General features: G+C 39.8%; 1 protein-coding gene across 2 annotated transcripts; it reads right to left on the reverse strand.

Annotated features, from left to right (window-relative positions):
- Positions 1 to 10,669: 10,669 nt before the first annotated feature.
- Positions 10,670 to 14,080, reverse strand: LOC145208955 (chymotrypsinogen B-like). Of its 2 annotated transcripts, XM_080079201.1 has the most exons (8): positions 13,953 to 14,080; positions 13,713 to 13,781; positions 13,341 to 13,650; positions 12,671 to 12,845; positions 12,174 to 12,300; positions 12,008 to 12,116; positions 11,489 to 11,634; positions 10,670 to 11,432 (listed from the first exon to the last, which is right to left on the reverse strand). In XM_080079201.1, exons 3-8 carry the CDS (start codon positions 13,432 to 13,434, stop codon positions 11,235 to 11,237), a joined length of 849 nt encoding a protein of 282 aa, XP_079935327.1. In that variant the 5' UTR covers positions 13,435 to 13,650; positions 13,713 to 13,781; positions 13,953 to 14,080; the 3' UTR covers positions 10,670 to 11,234. The 2 variants fall into 2 exon arrangements, with proteins under 2 accessions (XP_079935327.1, XP_079935326.1); XM_080079200.1 differs by having other exon boundaries at positions 12,008 to 12,300.
- Between the last annotated feature and the right edge of the window lie 226 nt (positions 14,081 to 14,306).

Here is a 14,306-nt window from a genome sequence, read left to right on the forward strand (position 1 = left end):
TGCTGAAAAAAAAATTATTTTTATTTTGCACGTCCATTTATTAAGTCATAATTACAGCCGTTAAAATTGCAATAAAGTTCGAAATATAATTCTACTCCATAAAGTAATTGGATTTAGAAAATGTATAACATATCAATTACTTTCCCCAATTAAAATTAATACATTGCATGGTAACGTTTACACAAATTCCACAATACTTGCATTGCGCATGCTACATAAGCACTCGAGTTAATTGGCAAAGCATTGACAAAACTTTCGCGGTTGGGGAAAATCGTCTACCCCGTGACAACGCGATGCGCTGACGTGTTTTGGCTTCCACAACACAAACAAACAAACCGGCAGGGGTGCAGGTGCGCAGGGGGCTCTCACCCTTTTCCCAGCAGCCCCTCACCCACGTTCATTCGCAACAACGGGAGCGTTAAGCAATTTCCTCATGGTTGTGTCGCGAATTAACGACACTGACCTTAAACCGACAACCGCGTTCTCTCGTTCTAAAGGCCCCGGAGGGTCGTATAGTGTCACCTGGGCTATGCTGCTCAATGGCCGACAGCCAGTGGTGAATGCGCGTTGCTTCACGGTGCGCAGGAAACTTATCAAAACCGTGCGACGGCGAATAAATAACGCTTTCCCATTCGCCGACCGAGTTGGCCGCGACCGCAGCTCCAAAAACCGTACCACAAAATCAGGAGAATAATTGAATTTGCGGCGTTTAGAATCACGGATTGTTTCCGAACCAACGCGAAACAGCTCGCCTTACCAACGACTTTGAATGTAAACAAAATGAAGAATCACAGCGATTACATCATTGGCTCTTGTTCTTGAGTTGACCACCCGCGGCCACGAACTTGACTGGGTAAAAACCTCTCGGGTGGTCCCTGAGTTCCGGCATTATTTTCCTTACTTGGTTTGTTTACTTTGAAAATATCCGATATAGTCCATAATAGTCTCATCCGCCGTAAATGACGTTCACGGTTTGCTCCATTCCGCAAATATAAGTTAGGAAACAGGTAAAGCGACTATAACAACATATTTGACCTCTCAGGACGAGCGACCTGCGCTTATGTTTTGAAACGCTTGAAAAATTGCCAACACAATTCTTATGCACGTGGCTCGGTAAGCTGCAGCTCTGCCTTCTAGAAATAGTCATCTATCAAAGTGTGTCATTTTTTATCGTGGACTTAAAAAAATGCGTTCGAATCCAACCGTCGAATTCGGATGTTACGTTGTTCTGCTTATTTAAATTGCGGAGACCGTTCAAACCTTGTCCCCGGGCTATAAAAATGAACATAGTTTATTCCTAATTTAGTTGCAATTACAAATACTAAAGTAATTTGTAGTTTTTTTCAAGGGATCTACATGAGTACAAACTGGGTCTATTTTACTGTTTTGTTTACTTGTGAACTCATACCATTAAGGTCGTCTAATTTATACGCAACTCATTTATCTGAGAACAGTATTTAACGAAGGCCCAACACGTCCCAAGTGTATCGATTCAACAGTACGACCTTGGTTGACAGCCAACTTGGAAGCTAAACAAATCGATCAGGTGGCACATTAGCAGGGTAAAGAGTGACAATAGCGCAACACGACCCTGTGGCATGTGCCAAATCTCGAGCCATGGAAGCTGAGGTCGAGTGTCTAAGGCGCTTTTCACATGTTTCAGTCCATTTACCGCCGCATGTCCAGTCCCAGGCATCCAACCCACCATGCGAGCGGATAAGGACGCAGCCACTTGCCACTGAACAAACATTTGGACGCAGGTTGTATCAACTCGTACTTGACTCTGGAGCGCGCCCGTTACGGTAATTTGTAGTTAAATTCCAGTTAATCTTAATAATAAGATTTCTGGAAAATGGCATAAACTGCATTGATCAACACTTCAAAACCTATTATGTGTTTTAGCAATACGACAAAGAATAAATCACCTGTAGTGTTTCGAAAGCTTCCGAAAGATTGTTTTGTTTTTAATAGTATAAAGTGACAGTAATATGGCAAAAGCAGAGAAATCATTAAAATAAAAACCAAGCGTAAAGATGGACATATATTTATTACGAGGATCAGTCTGAAGCGATAATACAGATCTGCGATCACGGCACACTCATGTATAAATCTTTTTGGTGCACTTCGACAAACCAGTTGTATTTTACAATTTGAATAACCACGACTGCAAAAAGCACCTAAGTTTAAAATGGGGAAATCTCAACCCATTAGTAAATCCGAAGCAGACAAAGGGGTCATGACGTAACCCACAATAATCGCCAACAGAGTAGCAAACCGTAGTAAACCTTTTCAGTCGCCCATAGAGTGCGTGTGGGGATCGTTACATAAAATCACTTGAGTTTACTTTAGCGACGGCCGCCGATGAATTAGGTGTGAATGGAGGTATCTCCGCCCTGACAAGGATTAGGTGACGGGAGTTTTTGTGCGTTTGCTCGGCAAACAACCGCACAAAAGCCCGCGACAAGATGTTAACTTGTCTTCCTGTCGTCACTATTTGCGCCACAAGCCACTTTACCAGCCCTAATCTGTCAATTCGTAAACAATCATTCTCTGCTGTGCTATAGCTGTTAGAATGATTTCATCAGAAAAATCCCCAGAATTTTTTGTGAATAAAAAAGCATGTAGGCTCTTTTGTACTACGTATCAGTCATTAGGGTAAAAATAAATTCGGACCGTACTGTCTTAAAGCAAAACGTTTATTTCCGAAGTAAAAATTTCCCTTCTTACATGTGTATTGCACTTTTGGCATGATCAAAATCAAAGAATTATCAAATGCCTCTCCGAAAATGCAAACTAACAACACACTAAACCAGTGGTTCCCAACCGGGGAGGAATTCCTCCCTAGGGAGGAATTTTATGAGTTCGGGGGAGGAATTTCATAAAAACTGTAAAAAAACATTTACATTGGAAATGTTACATAATATTTTTTTATGTACATTATTATGTCCATTATAATTTGGACCCGGTTGTAAAGGATTCTGAAATGGACATCCCTAATTATAAGGTCTATTTCAAATTGCTATAATTTTTTATGTTAAATTGGCAAAGGGAGGAATGTAACAAAAAAGGTTGGGAACCACCATTACACAAACGAATTGTTGAAAAAGCACAAAACTGCGTTTAAAGTGACACCAATGTTTCGACAAAAATTTAGGCAAAATAATACAAATCAGTAATGGAAACATATAAATATCCCAGTAAAACAAAAAAGGCATTAAAGACAAATATTGGAATTTTACTTTTCCCATCGTGATTGTATCGTACCCCGACACGCACGCAAGCCCATGTTGCTAAAACACGTTTTAAGCGGATGTTATGCGCAATGGGCAGAACTGTGGCATAGTGCGCTTTTGGCGTGACGAAAACATAACGTGCACTGGCTGAAAATACCCGAAGGCCATTAGCATGTTTCCGCACGAACCAGTTGCCAATACTTTTTCCGGATCCTGATTTCAAAATGGCGGAAGTCTCGACCGAGAATGAAATGAACTTGATCCGTTTTCAAATTTGTTTTTGTATCGAAACTGGTCTGATAAGCGTATGGTAAAGAATGTTGACATGTCGAACGTAAAGTATGTATTTACTAACCTGAAAAATCTTTGATCAAAGGTTAAGGACCCTTAAGGTGACAAGTGTTTCAATATAGTTTCACTACATCATTTAAAGCAAAAGCGCACATAAAATAACTTTGCGTTAAAAACATATGTTTACACATTTGACAGTTTATTATTTTTGTGTCACGTGTATGGGACACTGTCTTCACTGTTGCACCAGAAATGTTAGATCAGCTGATTTGGCTACAAATTCCAAACAGCTAATTTGGATGTCTAGCAAAAGGTATCAGAAAATTCACCACTGTTCTCCCTACTTGCCCATAACAACAACATACCACACAAATCCAAAAAAAGACGCCAGATTTTCGTAATCGGCAAAAAGGGCGTTTCATACATGAAAATACACGTACAATAAACGCCCATTTTAAAAATTTTGCATCGCCATTTATAGTAACATCTATTATAAACAAGTCGATTCTGAATGAAAATATATGTATCAGGTAAATGCGTACGTGGTGCATTAGCTGATTCGTTAATGTAACAATTTGTACACTGGCGCTAAAAATATGCCTGCTTATATGTACTGGGAGATGACTTACCGTTATAAGCTGAAAGCTGACAATAATATTTTGTCAGTAATAATAACAACATAAAAACAAAACTAACAAGTTTAATTTTTTTCCCTGTATGAGCCAAGAGTAATTTCTACTCGCTCAAACAAATTCATGTTTAGGTATATTATCGTGCAGTTAGATTCTTCATCACTTTTTACAGCTTTCCCCTGAATTCACTATATCCATCCCTACACTACTTTCACAAACTGCCCATGTACTCTTATTGTGCGCCTTCGTTGAAACAATGGTTCGGCCTGTTGATAAGACTGGGTCGAACTGTCTTGGAGTCGTGATCTATTACTGCGCACCGCAAAACATGCTATACGGGGGCGACTTTTTCTTCGTCAACTCGAGCGCATTGATTCGTAACAAAGAGAGGGGTGAGGGGTGACTGTTGCAAACCCCCGTTGGCGGGGTAAGTGTTTACTGCGATAAAAGTTTGGTCCTACTTTTAGTGCTTGAAGGTAAATAATATTGGACATTCCCTAGAAACTATTGATTTTTTCTGGATTTGCTGCTATAGTGCATCTAGTTAAAATACGTTTCCCCCCAATACTGTTAAGAGCTGGAATTTTTTTTAAGATTTAAGGCTACAAAGTTGACACCAATTAGGGCGTGTTCCTAAATTGAACGTCAACCTAAAAACTTGTAAGCATGTTATAAATGTAACTTGAAAAATAAATGTTTTTAGCCAATCCCAAAAGATAACTATAATTGCTATGATGAAAGTCCGAAATAAGTTACATAGGCAACATTCTTAACGTCAATTCTATTAAATAGTTCAACAGATTTTTTTTAACATCCGCAATGTATCGACATAATGGTCAGTTGCTTCCCTAACCCCTTAGTGTGTTTGGCATTGTGAAAGCGAAAGTAAACAATTCGAACCAACAGAAATCATAACAAAAAACCACGAGGTTCCATTTTATACTCTGATACGATTGTAGGTTTTCAACAGAAACTGTTAACAATTTTGCGCGAGTATAACTGTCCTTGATTTATTGCAGACAACCGGGACATCCAACCGACGTGGTTTCAACGTCGACAGACGAAACGGAGTTAATTGCGCGTTCTATTTGACCAGGCAGGATAATCCTAATCCGCGAACAAAAGCGGGGGGTAAAATTGCGTGTTTGGGGGGCAAAAGAGGCAATGCGGCCCCAACCGCAAAAATGTCGGGTGCTTTTATGAATGTTGAGGGTCGACTAATGTTCATTTGGATGAAATAATTGCCGTAGAACTTTTCATTGCAAGAGCTGGGTATGTACTTTAGCAGTGTTTCTTTATACAAAGCGAAGCTAATGCGTACGAGACCAACGTTAAGAAAGTGTTTGCATACACGAGACATTCAATTGATCATTCAAAACTTTCAAAATGCGAAAGGGATTTCACAGTTATTCGCAATCATTGGATGTAGAAACTTTTATGTACGTAAGTACTGTCTTTTTCAGCCCACTTTTTTCCCGCAAAAATAAAAGAAATGTGTAAAGTAGAAAAAGATGTGGGCACGGGCTGAATCGGTTCAGCATTCGTTTACCCTTTGCCGAACATCTCCTTTGCAACATTTCTTGATATTTGAACAAAACTTTCCTGCGATGCTACATTATGATGAAAAAAATTGATACCACACTCCAGTTTGTTTAGACCAGTGGTTCCCAACCAGGGCCCTTGGCCCCCCAAGGGGGCCACGAGCTGTGGTCCGGGGGGCCACGGGTGTAGATTCACCAGAAACACCCACTAAAAACCATTTTCTTTTTAACATTATTCCCCAATTTAATCGACTATTTCACATACTATTTGTCTATAGTGAGGTTTTTACAAGTTCAGATTCTTATTTACGCTACTGGACTTGTTTAAAGCCGAAATTAGTACCAAATTTCAACACGAGATTGCCATTTACATTTTTAGGGGGGCCACAGGTCCTGTAGGGTTACTTGAGGGGGGCCATGAAGCCCAAAAGTTACTTTTAGGGGGGCCACAGGTCCACGAAAGGTTGGGAACCACTGGTTTAGACCAATGGACTTAATCCTTTCATACGTTCTTACTATGTCTAAAAAATAAAAATCAGAAATATATCAGCTGTCAAGGCTAAAAATTAGGGGGAACTTAAGTCTGTGTTAAGTCAATTATGTGTGATGCCATAATTTTCTTAGGATGCTTAGCCCATGATGGGTGTTTGTCCACAACACACTTCTATGTTTATAGTCCACATCTTGTATAAAACCATATAAACTCGTTCTGGTTTTATTATTTTACTACAGCAAATGAACGATTTTTTTGCTTTTCAGGCATAGCACAGGTCCACTTTCCAAACCGCAGTTCTGCAACAATAGTCTGTACACACTCTCATACATGCATGTCTGCAATTTTAGATGGATGGGCGTTCTGTTATTACAACAATGAACTTTGGCAGGCGTCCGGGCTTACTCGTGTTAAGCTTGCCGCTGTTGGACAGCGTCGCCGGATCGGGTAACAAAAGTAAGAAAACCAAGTTGCTTTGATCTTATTGCTCCCCAAAGAATTAGGGGTAACCATGAACTACAGACGGTTGGGCCCCAGCAAAAATAACCTTTGTAGGGGCCAAAGCCGACAGTAACCGCAAACGTTTGGGAGGTCAGCGGGGGCATGGTTCACAAGGACGGTTCACATGGGCCTGCAAGGCTAAGTTTCTAATGATTTTCCCGAGAAAACTCGATTCATGTACGGGTTTGGGGGTAAAAAAACATGAAACTTAGAGGAATGACCGACGATCAATTCTGACAAACATTAGCATGGTGAATGAAGGCACATACCAGAAAAGTAAAGTTCGTGGCCTTTTAAGTTGGTGCCTATGTGAAACTGATCATTAACTGAATTGTTTCTTTCCGAATGTACACGCCAAAAACAAGAACAAAATATAAAGCAATTTATTAGGTGCTGAAAGAATCTTGCACAACTTGGGTTTTCATTTTTTTATTATAATAAACCACGACTAATCCGGAACTATTTGGATTAAAAAAATGTACGTATTAGGCGAAGATGCGGATTAACATAATCAGGTGTTTGTCAGACCTTGTTCGGCCATTTCAAAAGTAACAATAAAAATTGAAAAACCACGTTGTCTTACTGAAACACTCAAAAAAGTTAAAGTTATAAATACCCATTGGGTTTAAATGTCACCCACAAGTCTGTGCGGTATCCCCATGTGGTGAGTTGTAATTTGGCCTGGGCTTCGAGGGTTCGGGCCAGGTGCTAACACACGCCAAGGGTCCTTCAAAGGATCTTACTTCACAACGCAAAGCAACTGCGACGGCCGCCACCAATGACCTAACTCAGGTTCACGGGTCCAGTGGTAAACAACAGGTGCCTGAAGAGCTCCGTCGCGACTCTCAGGGCAACTTCGCAACATCGTACAGGGAGAAATATTTTGAAACTGGACACCTCTACACGACAAGCGGAATCAACATACTGCGCTTGCTGTGGCTTCAGCGCGTTCCCCAACACACGTGTTTGATTCGCTTCTTTGGCGGTCTTGAAAGCAGAAATGTTACAATCGAGTTTTAGAAGCGCTTACAGGGGGATAAGTGCAACTAAAACTCCGCGAGCAGTGACCGTGCACCACAGATGTCATGGCCGCTTACAAGCTTGCGGTTTTGTCTAAGTCAGTTTTTGGAACAAGGGCTAACGTTTGGTAATGAAGCAAAAGCCTTTACCTAACTGTAATCCATTGTCACGTGATGCCCCGCTGCTTCATGGGATTTTTGCCTGTGATGTAGCCTATATGTATGCATCGGTAGTTTAGTATTTCTCTACCACCACGTATCTTAAAAATGGGGGTTTAAGCTGGCAAACACCAAATTTGTTACGAGAACACATACGAGCTTCTTTTTAAAGAAATTTTAATAGATAATTTTAGCATAAAATGATCACTTTCAACTACAGGGACATTCAAAGTTAATCTTGAAGTTGTTCGTGCACGAGTTAGTATCTTTATATGACCAGAATCTGTTCGCAAACTACTACAAAATCACAATCCAAAAGCCCAAAATCACATAAAAAAACAAAATCACAACTACTGCAGATAATAACGTTAACTATGCAAAGGCACGTATTAGGAAGTGTCAAACAGGTCTGTATACATTAGGTTACATCTTCCAAACACATAAAATTAAGCTTAATGTGCAAAAAGGGATAGCACCAAAGTTTTCACAACAGACAAAATGAAGTGTTGCTCTTATATTCAAGTTTACCAACAACGGTCGTTCTTACGCCTATCGTTCGCAGACACCATTTTGAAGTTGCTTTTCGTCTGGGAAACGTTCACGGTGTCATGTCCTTTCGTACTGGGAGGTTTATGCAATCATCTTTTCAGACATACGACCATCCGCATTGCATCTTATGTTCCAGAATTGTTTACAAGTTGCCCACCGCACAACAGCCGCATAACCACATGGAGTGCGTGTGAATTCCGCAAAGACACTTCAAATCCGGGAATAGTATCAAGTAGGAGGTTAGACCATGTCTGCGACCAAACAACAAGGTAACGCTGAATCGCGTAAAATAATTCAGTTTCTGTAACTTTCAGGTGTAGGCTAGGCTTAAACTTTTTGTTGAAATGCATTAAGGATGAGAGTTTTTTTTTTCGGTTATTACAATACATGAGCCGAAGTAAATAACAGCGAGAATAGTTATTTAATCTCAGCGGCTAAAAAAACATTAAAATTCCAATATATTCAGGAAAAAACAATTCCCAATTATCGGTCTCAGCGTCACCACGTGACCATTAGGGTAAGCGTTATTGAAACACATAAGGAACACCCTTGATAAAATGGACTGCGATTGACAACAGCCGTGGAAAAAAAACGGGCATCAGCAGGGGAAACCATATTAACCGCAGGCAATGGTTGCTTTCACGGCACTTACAAGACAGGCCCTTGCATATGCTTCCAATCCTAACGAACCGAGCAGTTTTGCGTCGCTACAGGTCCCTATAGTTCCGGGCCTGAAACGCGACATGGTTGATCAGGGCTTTTTGAAACTAGGCTTGTAGCCTACGCCAGACAGACGAGGGCCGTGCGATGTCTTTAATTTAAGACTTTCCTTCGAAACAAAAACTGTTCCGTTCAGGATGCAAGCGGGACAGTTCGTTTGTTCGCTGCAAAATCCGAACGTCGCGACAAGGCTAATTTTTCCCACGGAGCCCGTGCATAGACCTTAGCGCACTTGCTATACGACCCCTGCGGGCGGCGTCGACAAAATAAGAACGAGATGCGTCTAATGAATGTTAAGCAGCATGACGGCGTTAAAGAACCCAAAACATATCGTTAACCTTGGAGTCTCCAAAAGACCTGTCGACAGCGATGTGACAGGCGCGATTGATACTTCACACGTCGAGAATACAAAACAATAGGTGGCTGTTCTCAGTACACAGCACTGGTTGATGAAAAACAATAATAACGAAAAATGAGAAAATACTTCTTGAAAAACACATGGTGGCATGAAAAGGCTTTCGATATTTGTGATAAAGAAGTGTAGCGACCTGTAGCCTGTGCCACGCATCATAATTCTGATGCTTTTTTGTGAATAATTAGGATAACATTGTTTGTTCTTCCCGCACGTTGCATTATAACTTTGGTAAGCTACTTGCAAAATCTACCAATCAAAGCCTTACGTTCCTCAGCTTTAAAAGAACACAAAACAATTTAGGGTCGTCAGAAAATTAATTACGGCGTTCCGTGCATTCGTCGCAAGTGTATTGCATTCCTGGTGTACCGCACTCAACAAACGTTGCATCAAATTCTCGCCCTGGCAAAGACCCCTTCGCGACGGCAGCAGAATTCAATCCACATCAACTGCCAACGCAACCCCAATATGAAGCTTGGCGGCCACTTGACACCACCTCTATCGGCCATTTACTACACACAGAGATACACAGGTGTAGTCGCAAATTAATTGTCCTCTCGTCGTGAGTTTTGATCGGCCGTGGCTGCTACGATGCGGCCATTGACCTCTTAGGTAATCGAAAACGCGGTTTCGGATGCTGGCTTCGATAAATTAAGTTTGGCATCATTGTATTGCCAAGTTCAAGGCTACAAATTTTCGTCTCCTGTACAAAGTGTCGGGAACTCGTGAAACAGCAGCTGTCTACCTTTGGCAGCAGTTTTCGTGCTCTGGATTTCAAAAAATGTCTAACTTAGTCAAACTTAAATATAGTCAACAGTTGCTATAGACTCTATATAGTATAGAGCAGGGGTGGCCAACCTTCTACATACCATTCGCCAACTTTTTAACATACTGTGTTGGATGCGCCATAAATGTCTCGTAACCCCACCTTCTATGACTACTTCTTGTATATAGAGAGAAAGAGAAAGAAACAACTTTTGCATGAGAAGGATAGTAATAAGAACTATTAAGTTAAAAATAACTCTGATAAACTATATATATATATATAATTAATAGGGCTGGCTTACTTTATTTATTTATTAGTTTATTAATTTGATTTTCATGATTATCAAAAGAAGGCAATGCGCCCTTTCTAATCATGCAATGCGCCACGTTTGGCGCATGCGCCATAGGTTGGCCACCACTGGTATAGAGTGTTCAAACGTAGTGTTTTAAAGTAAATATGAATGTAAGTAAATAAATAATCGAAAGCGTAAAAACAAAAAAAGATCGTGGAGTCATAATTAGTTGGAGAGATTGTCGAATCGTTTAGTTAAATTATTTGACAAAAATATAAATTAATGTGGACATTTCGGCAAAGGTGACTTGTAAGATAAAACCTATTTCTTGAACACTGGAATTTATACATAAAAATCTTGACACAATAGTGATCGTTGGTGAAATAAGGAACTGTGATGGCTCTGAATTGCAAAAAGATTGTGCACCCCTGGACTTGACAAAAAACAAACCTTTGTTTCAACATCTAAAAACGCTTAAATTTTCCATTCGGGCTGTTTTAGGCGACGGTTATGTTAAGGCTAAAGCGTTTTGTATTCTTACAATGTGCCTTTCCCAACATAAACCATTTTGCTGTTGGGCTTTTAGGAATGTTGAAAGACGGTGCAAAAACTTTTCATGCATGCTGCTAAGTATCACACTTCACAGATGCGCAGGCTGGTAATTCGACAGGTGACATAATGCAACACAACCAGTGTAGCCTCGTCGAGGTTAGAGCAAATCCATGTCCCAAGCTGACGTCGCATCTCGGACCACTCCAGTTGAGGACTCCGTACACCACCCAGCGGCCGTGTTCTCGACAAAGCAGCGGACTTCCAGACAAACCCTGTAAAAAATAAAAAGCTGAGATAAAACAAGGACAAGAGTTTTAACATGACTCACGTGACACTTTTCGCCAGATGAGCGCACCGGCGGCATTTCCTTGTCACAAATATTCATGTTTACATCATATTTGAGGCCGCAGTATCTTTTTTGACATTTTGTTGGATGCTCAATCGTGACCCAAAAAACTTGCAAAGTTGTGGAACCTAAACATTACATTATGAATCCATTTGGACAAATAAAACGGTATGCTACATGGAAATTGTGTTTTATATGCTAACATCATACTTTCTATTTTGTTGCTATTTTTGTTTTACCAATATTGTCTTAATTTAATGCCTAAAAAACAGTTCAGAACCGATTTTATTGACTATATGGATTGCAAAAGGCTAAACTTCTGGGATCAATATTTCTCGCGAAGCTTTGACGGATTCAGCGTAGCAATGTGAATCCATACTGTCTGCCACGTAATTCCCACGGGATTGTAACATCAATAATTAAAAGTTCAAAGTGTCGCGAAGAGGTAAGGTTATTGGTCTCCAATTATTTATGATGAAAGCCCACTTATCTCCAGCATACCGATCGCTCCCCCGGGCCACCCAACGATGGCGCAATGACGTCCTTCTGAGGGGATGACGTCAGTATTTGGAAGACAAGCTTGTTGCATCAATATTCCATGCAGAGGTCTCTGTAAAGCACAAAGTCGCATGTTGAAAAATAATTGAGGTAATGAAATTGAACTTACTTTTAATTGAACAAGTAAGAAGTCGTTTTGGTTGTAAAGGTCATCGTATCCAGGGTAGCCATACAGTTGCTGAAATTCTACAAATTGTTGCCCGCCGTCTTTTGGATTACCATACTGAATGACTGCCCTGTAAATCAAAGGCGATAACTAAGTTAAAAACACTGTAGAGTTCACTTTTGTGAAATAGAGAAATACATTAGACTTTCGTCTTTTGCTGTAAATATATCACCCAGCAAACAAGTATAAATCGAAAAAACAACAACAACATAAATTCAACACGATAGCAACGTTCGTATGGGCAATAGTTATTTAGCACACGAAAAGTTGTATGGCAAGGTAACCAAACAGTAAATGTACCACACAATTTTATGCTTAAAAATAATATCAAGGATATTACGATTTGTAAGAAACCAAATTATATCGCAAAAGAGTGAATACCCTCAAATGTACATATCAACTAGTACTAGGTTCATGTACACTTAGTAGTTAGTACCTACTTATACGCGGTATGTTCAGCAAAGCAATGGCGGGCTGTAATCACCCAACGTGGTGATATTAAAACTCCACCACATATTCCAACCATCTGCATTTTACTTGAGTTTGTATAATCTTCCACGATAACAATACGAACAAGCCACGGGAAATCGTCCACAGAGGCACTGGCATACTGACCTGCAAATGTAGGCAGGTTACGTGAAAAAAAAAATTAGTTTTAGCTGATCAATGTTTCAAGCGTTTGCTTAACTCTGATTAAATATGACGAGATTTAAGTATGCCGACGTACACTGACAACATGTAAGTTATATGTCACAATAATTGAAGCGATCACCACCTAGGTAAACAGCTGTGACCATAATGCTTGTGGATGACTCCAAGAATTTGACTAAATATTCCAATACAGCAAATGTTTTTTATTATTGGTCTACGTCGCATAAGAATTAAAAGAAAATTCCTAACAATAATTCCCATTGATATATATGTGAGATAAAATATACAGGAATAACTTTGGAAGCACTGTTTGTCTTTTAAGTTGGAATAAATATAGAGTCAACCTACAAAGCACGGGGACCGTTGATTTCGAAATATTACGTCAGAAATTTTAAATCAAGGGCACTTGAAACCTATTGTGTAATTTGAAGTGTGATTCAATAAACAGTTCTGACCTACCCGAAGTCACTGGATTTTTCATACTTGACAGCGACGGTTCGCCACACTTGTGTTGAAGGTACAATGCTTGCGTTGAATTTGGTTCCGTCAGCATTTTGGGCAACAGTGTTGGCAGTTGGCCGTACAAAAAATGACGAATACATGTGAATAAAAAAATGTTACTTTAAATTTAAACATCATTACAAAAGACCACAACGTATAAACAAAACGACAGTTGAATTCACAATGGTCATGAAAAGAACTTTTGCCTAACCTCCAGCAGTGCCAAACTTTATCGACCCTGATTCATTCCAGTAACCGGTTTGGCTTTCTGTAAAATGTAACGCGAATTTAAACATACCAACACACAAAATGCGCATTTTGGTATCTTACCTGTTAAATTTGGGAATATTAGCCACGTAGAATTTGTGTCATTGCTAGGGTATGTGTAGAAGGAAAACCCTGCACCACAGAGAAAGTTTTTATGTCCACCCCATAAAGCGAAAACATCAAAATGTCATCACAGTAAACTAACAAGCCACTATGCGTCATCCATGTACAATATTCATGAGGGAAATTCAATTAGAGTGCGCTACTTTATGTCATACACGTTCAGCAGCATTATAGACCTACCGGTTAAAGCGAAAACAGCTGCTGATACCGTAGCCAAAAATACAAACACAAAACAAAGCTGGAGTCTTCTTTTGCCAGCACCCTGCGTAACTGGATTTAGCAAGGCCCTGTTACTTGACTCATCTAAATAAAATATTCATATTATTAGGTTTAGATTTAAACATACTACCGTAAAAACTTACCTAAATCCATTCATGGTTTGAAGTATTTGACTTGAACAGAATTAGTAATTTTTAACCACGTGCAAAAAAGCTTACAAACAGTCAAATACAAAGCTTTCTTTTCCACACAAAAATGTCAATTACGTATCAAATGTGATGTAACAAACATGCGATTGTCGCCAGCCATTAAAAA

The sequence above is a fragment of the Phallusia mammillata genome, chromosome 1 (genome assembly GCF_965637545.1).
Source record: "Phallusia mammillata chromosome 1, kaPhaMamm4.hap1.1, whole genome shotgun sequence".
In the NCBI taxonomy this organism is placed as follows: domain Eukaryota; kingdom Metazoa; phylum Chordata; class Ascidiacea; order Phlebobranchia; family Ascidiidae; genus Phallusia; species Phallusia mammillata.

Bases quoted from the DNA above. Each gene is read 5' to 3' on its own strand.
- LOC145208955 (XM_080079200.1), bottom strand. From the start codon at position 13,434: ATGCTGACGGAACCAAATTCAACGCAAGCATTGTACCTTCAACACAAG. The intron at 12,846-13,340 runs GTAGGTCAGAAC...CTACATTTGCAG, and splicing joins GAAAAATCCAGTGACTTCGG to GTCAGTATGCCAGTGCCTCT. The intron at 11,635-12,007 runs GTATGCTGGAGA...TGTAATGTTTAG, and splicing joins GTGGCCCGGGGGAGCGATCG to GTTCCACAACTTTGCAAGTT.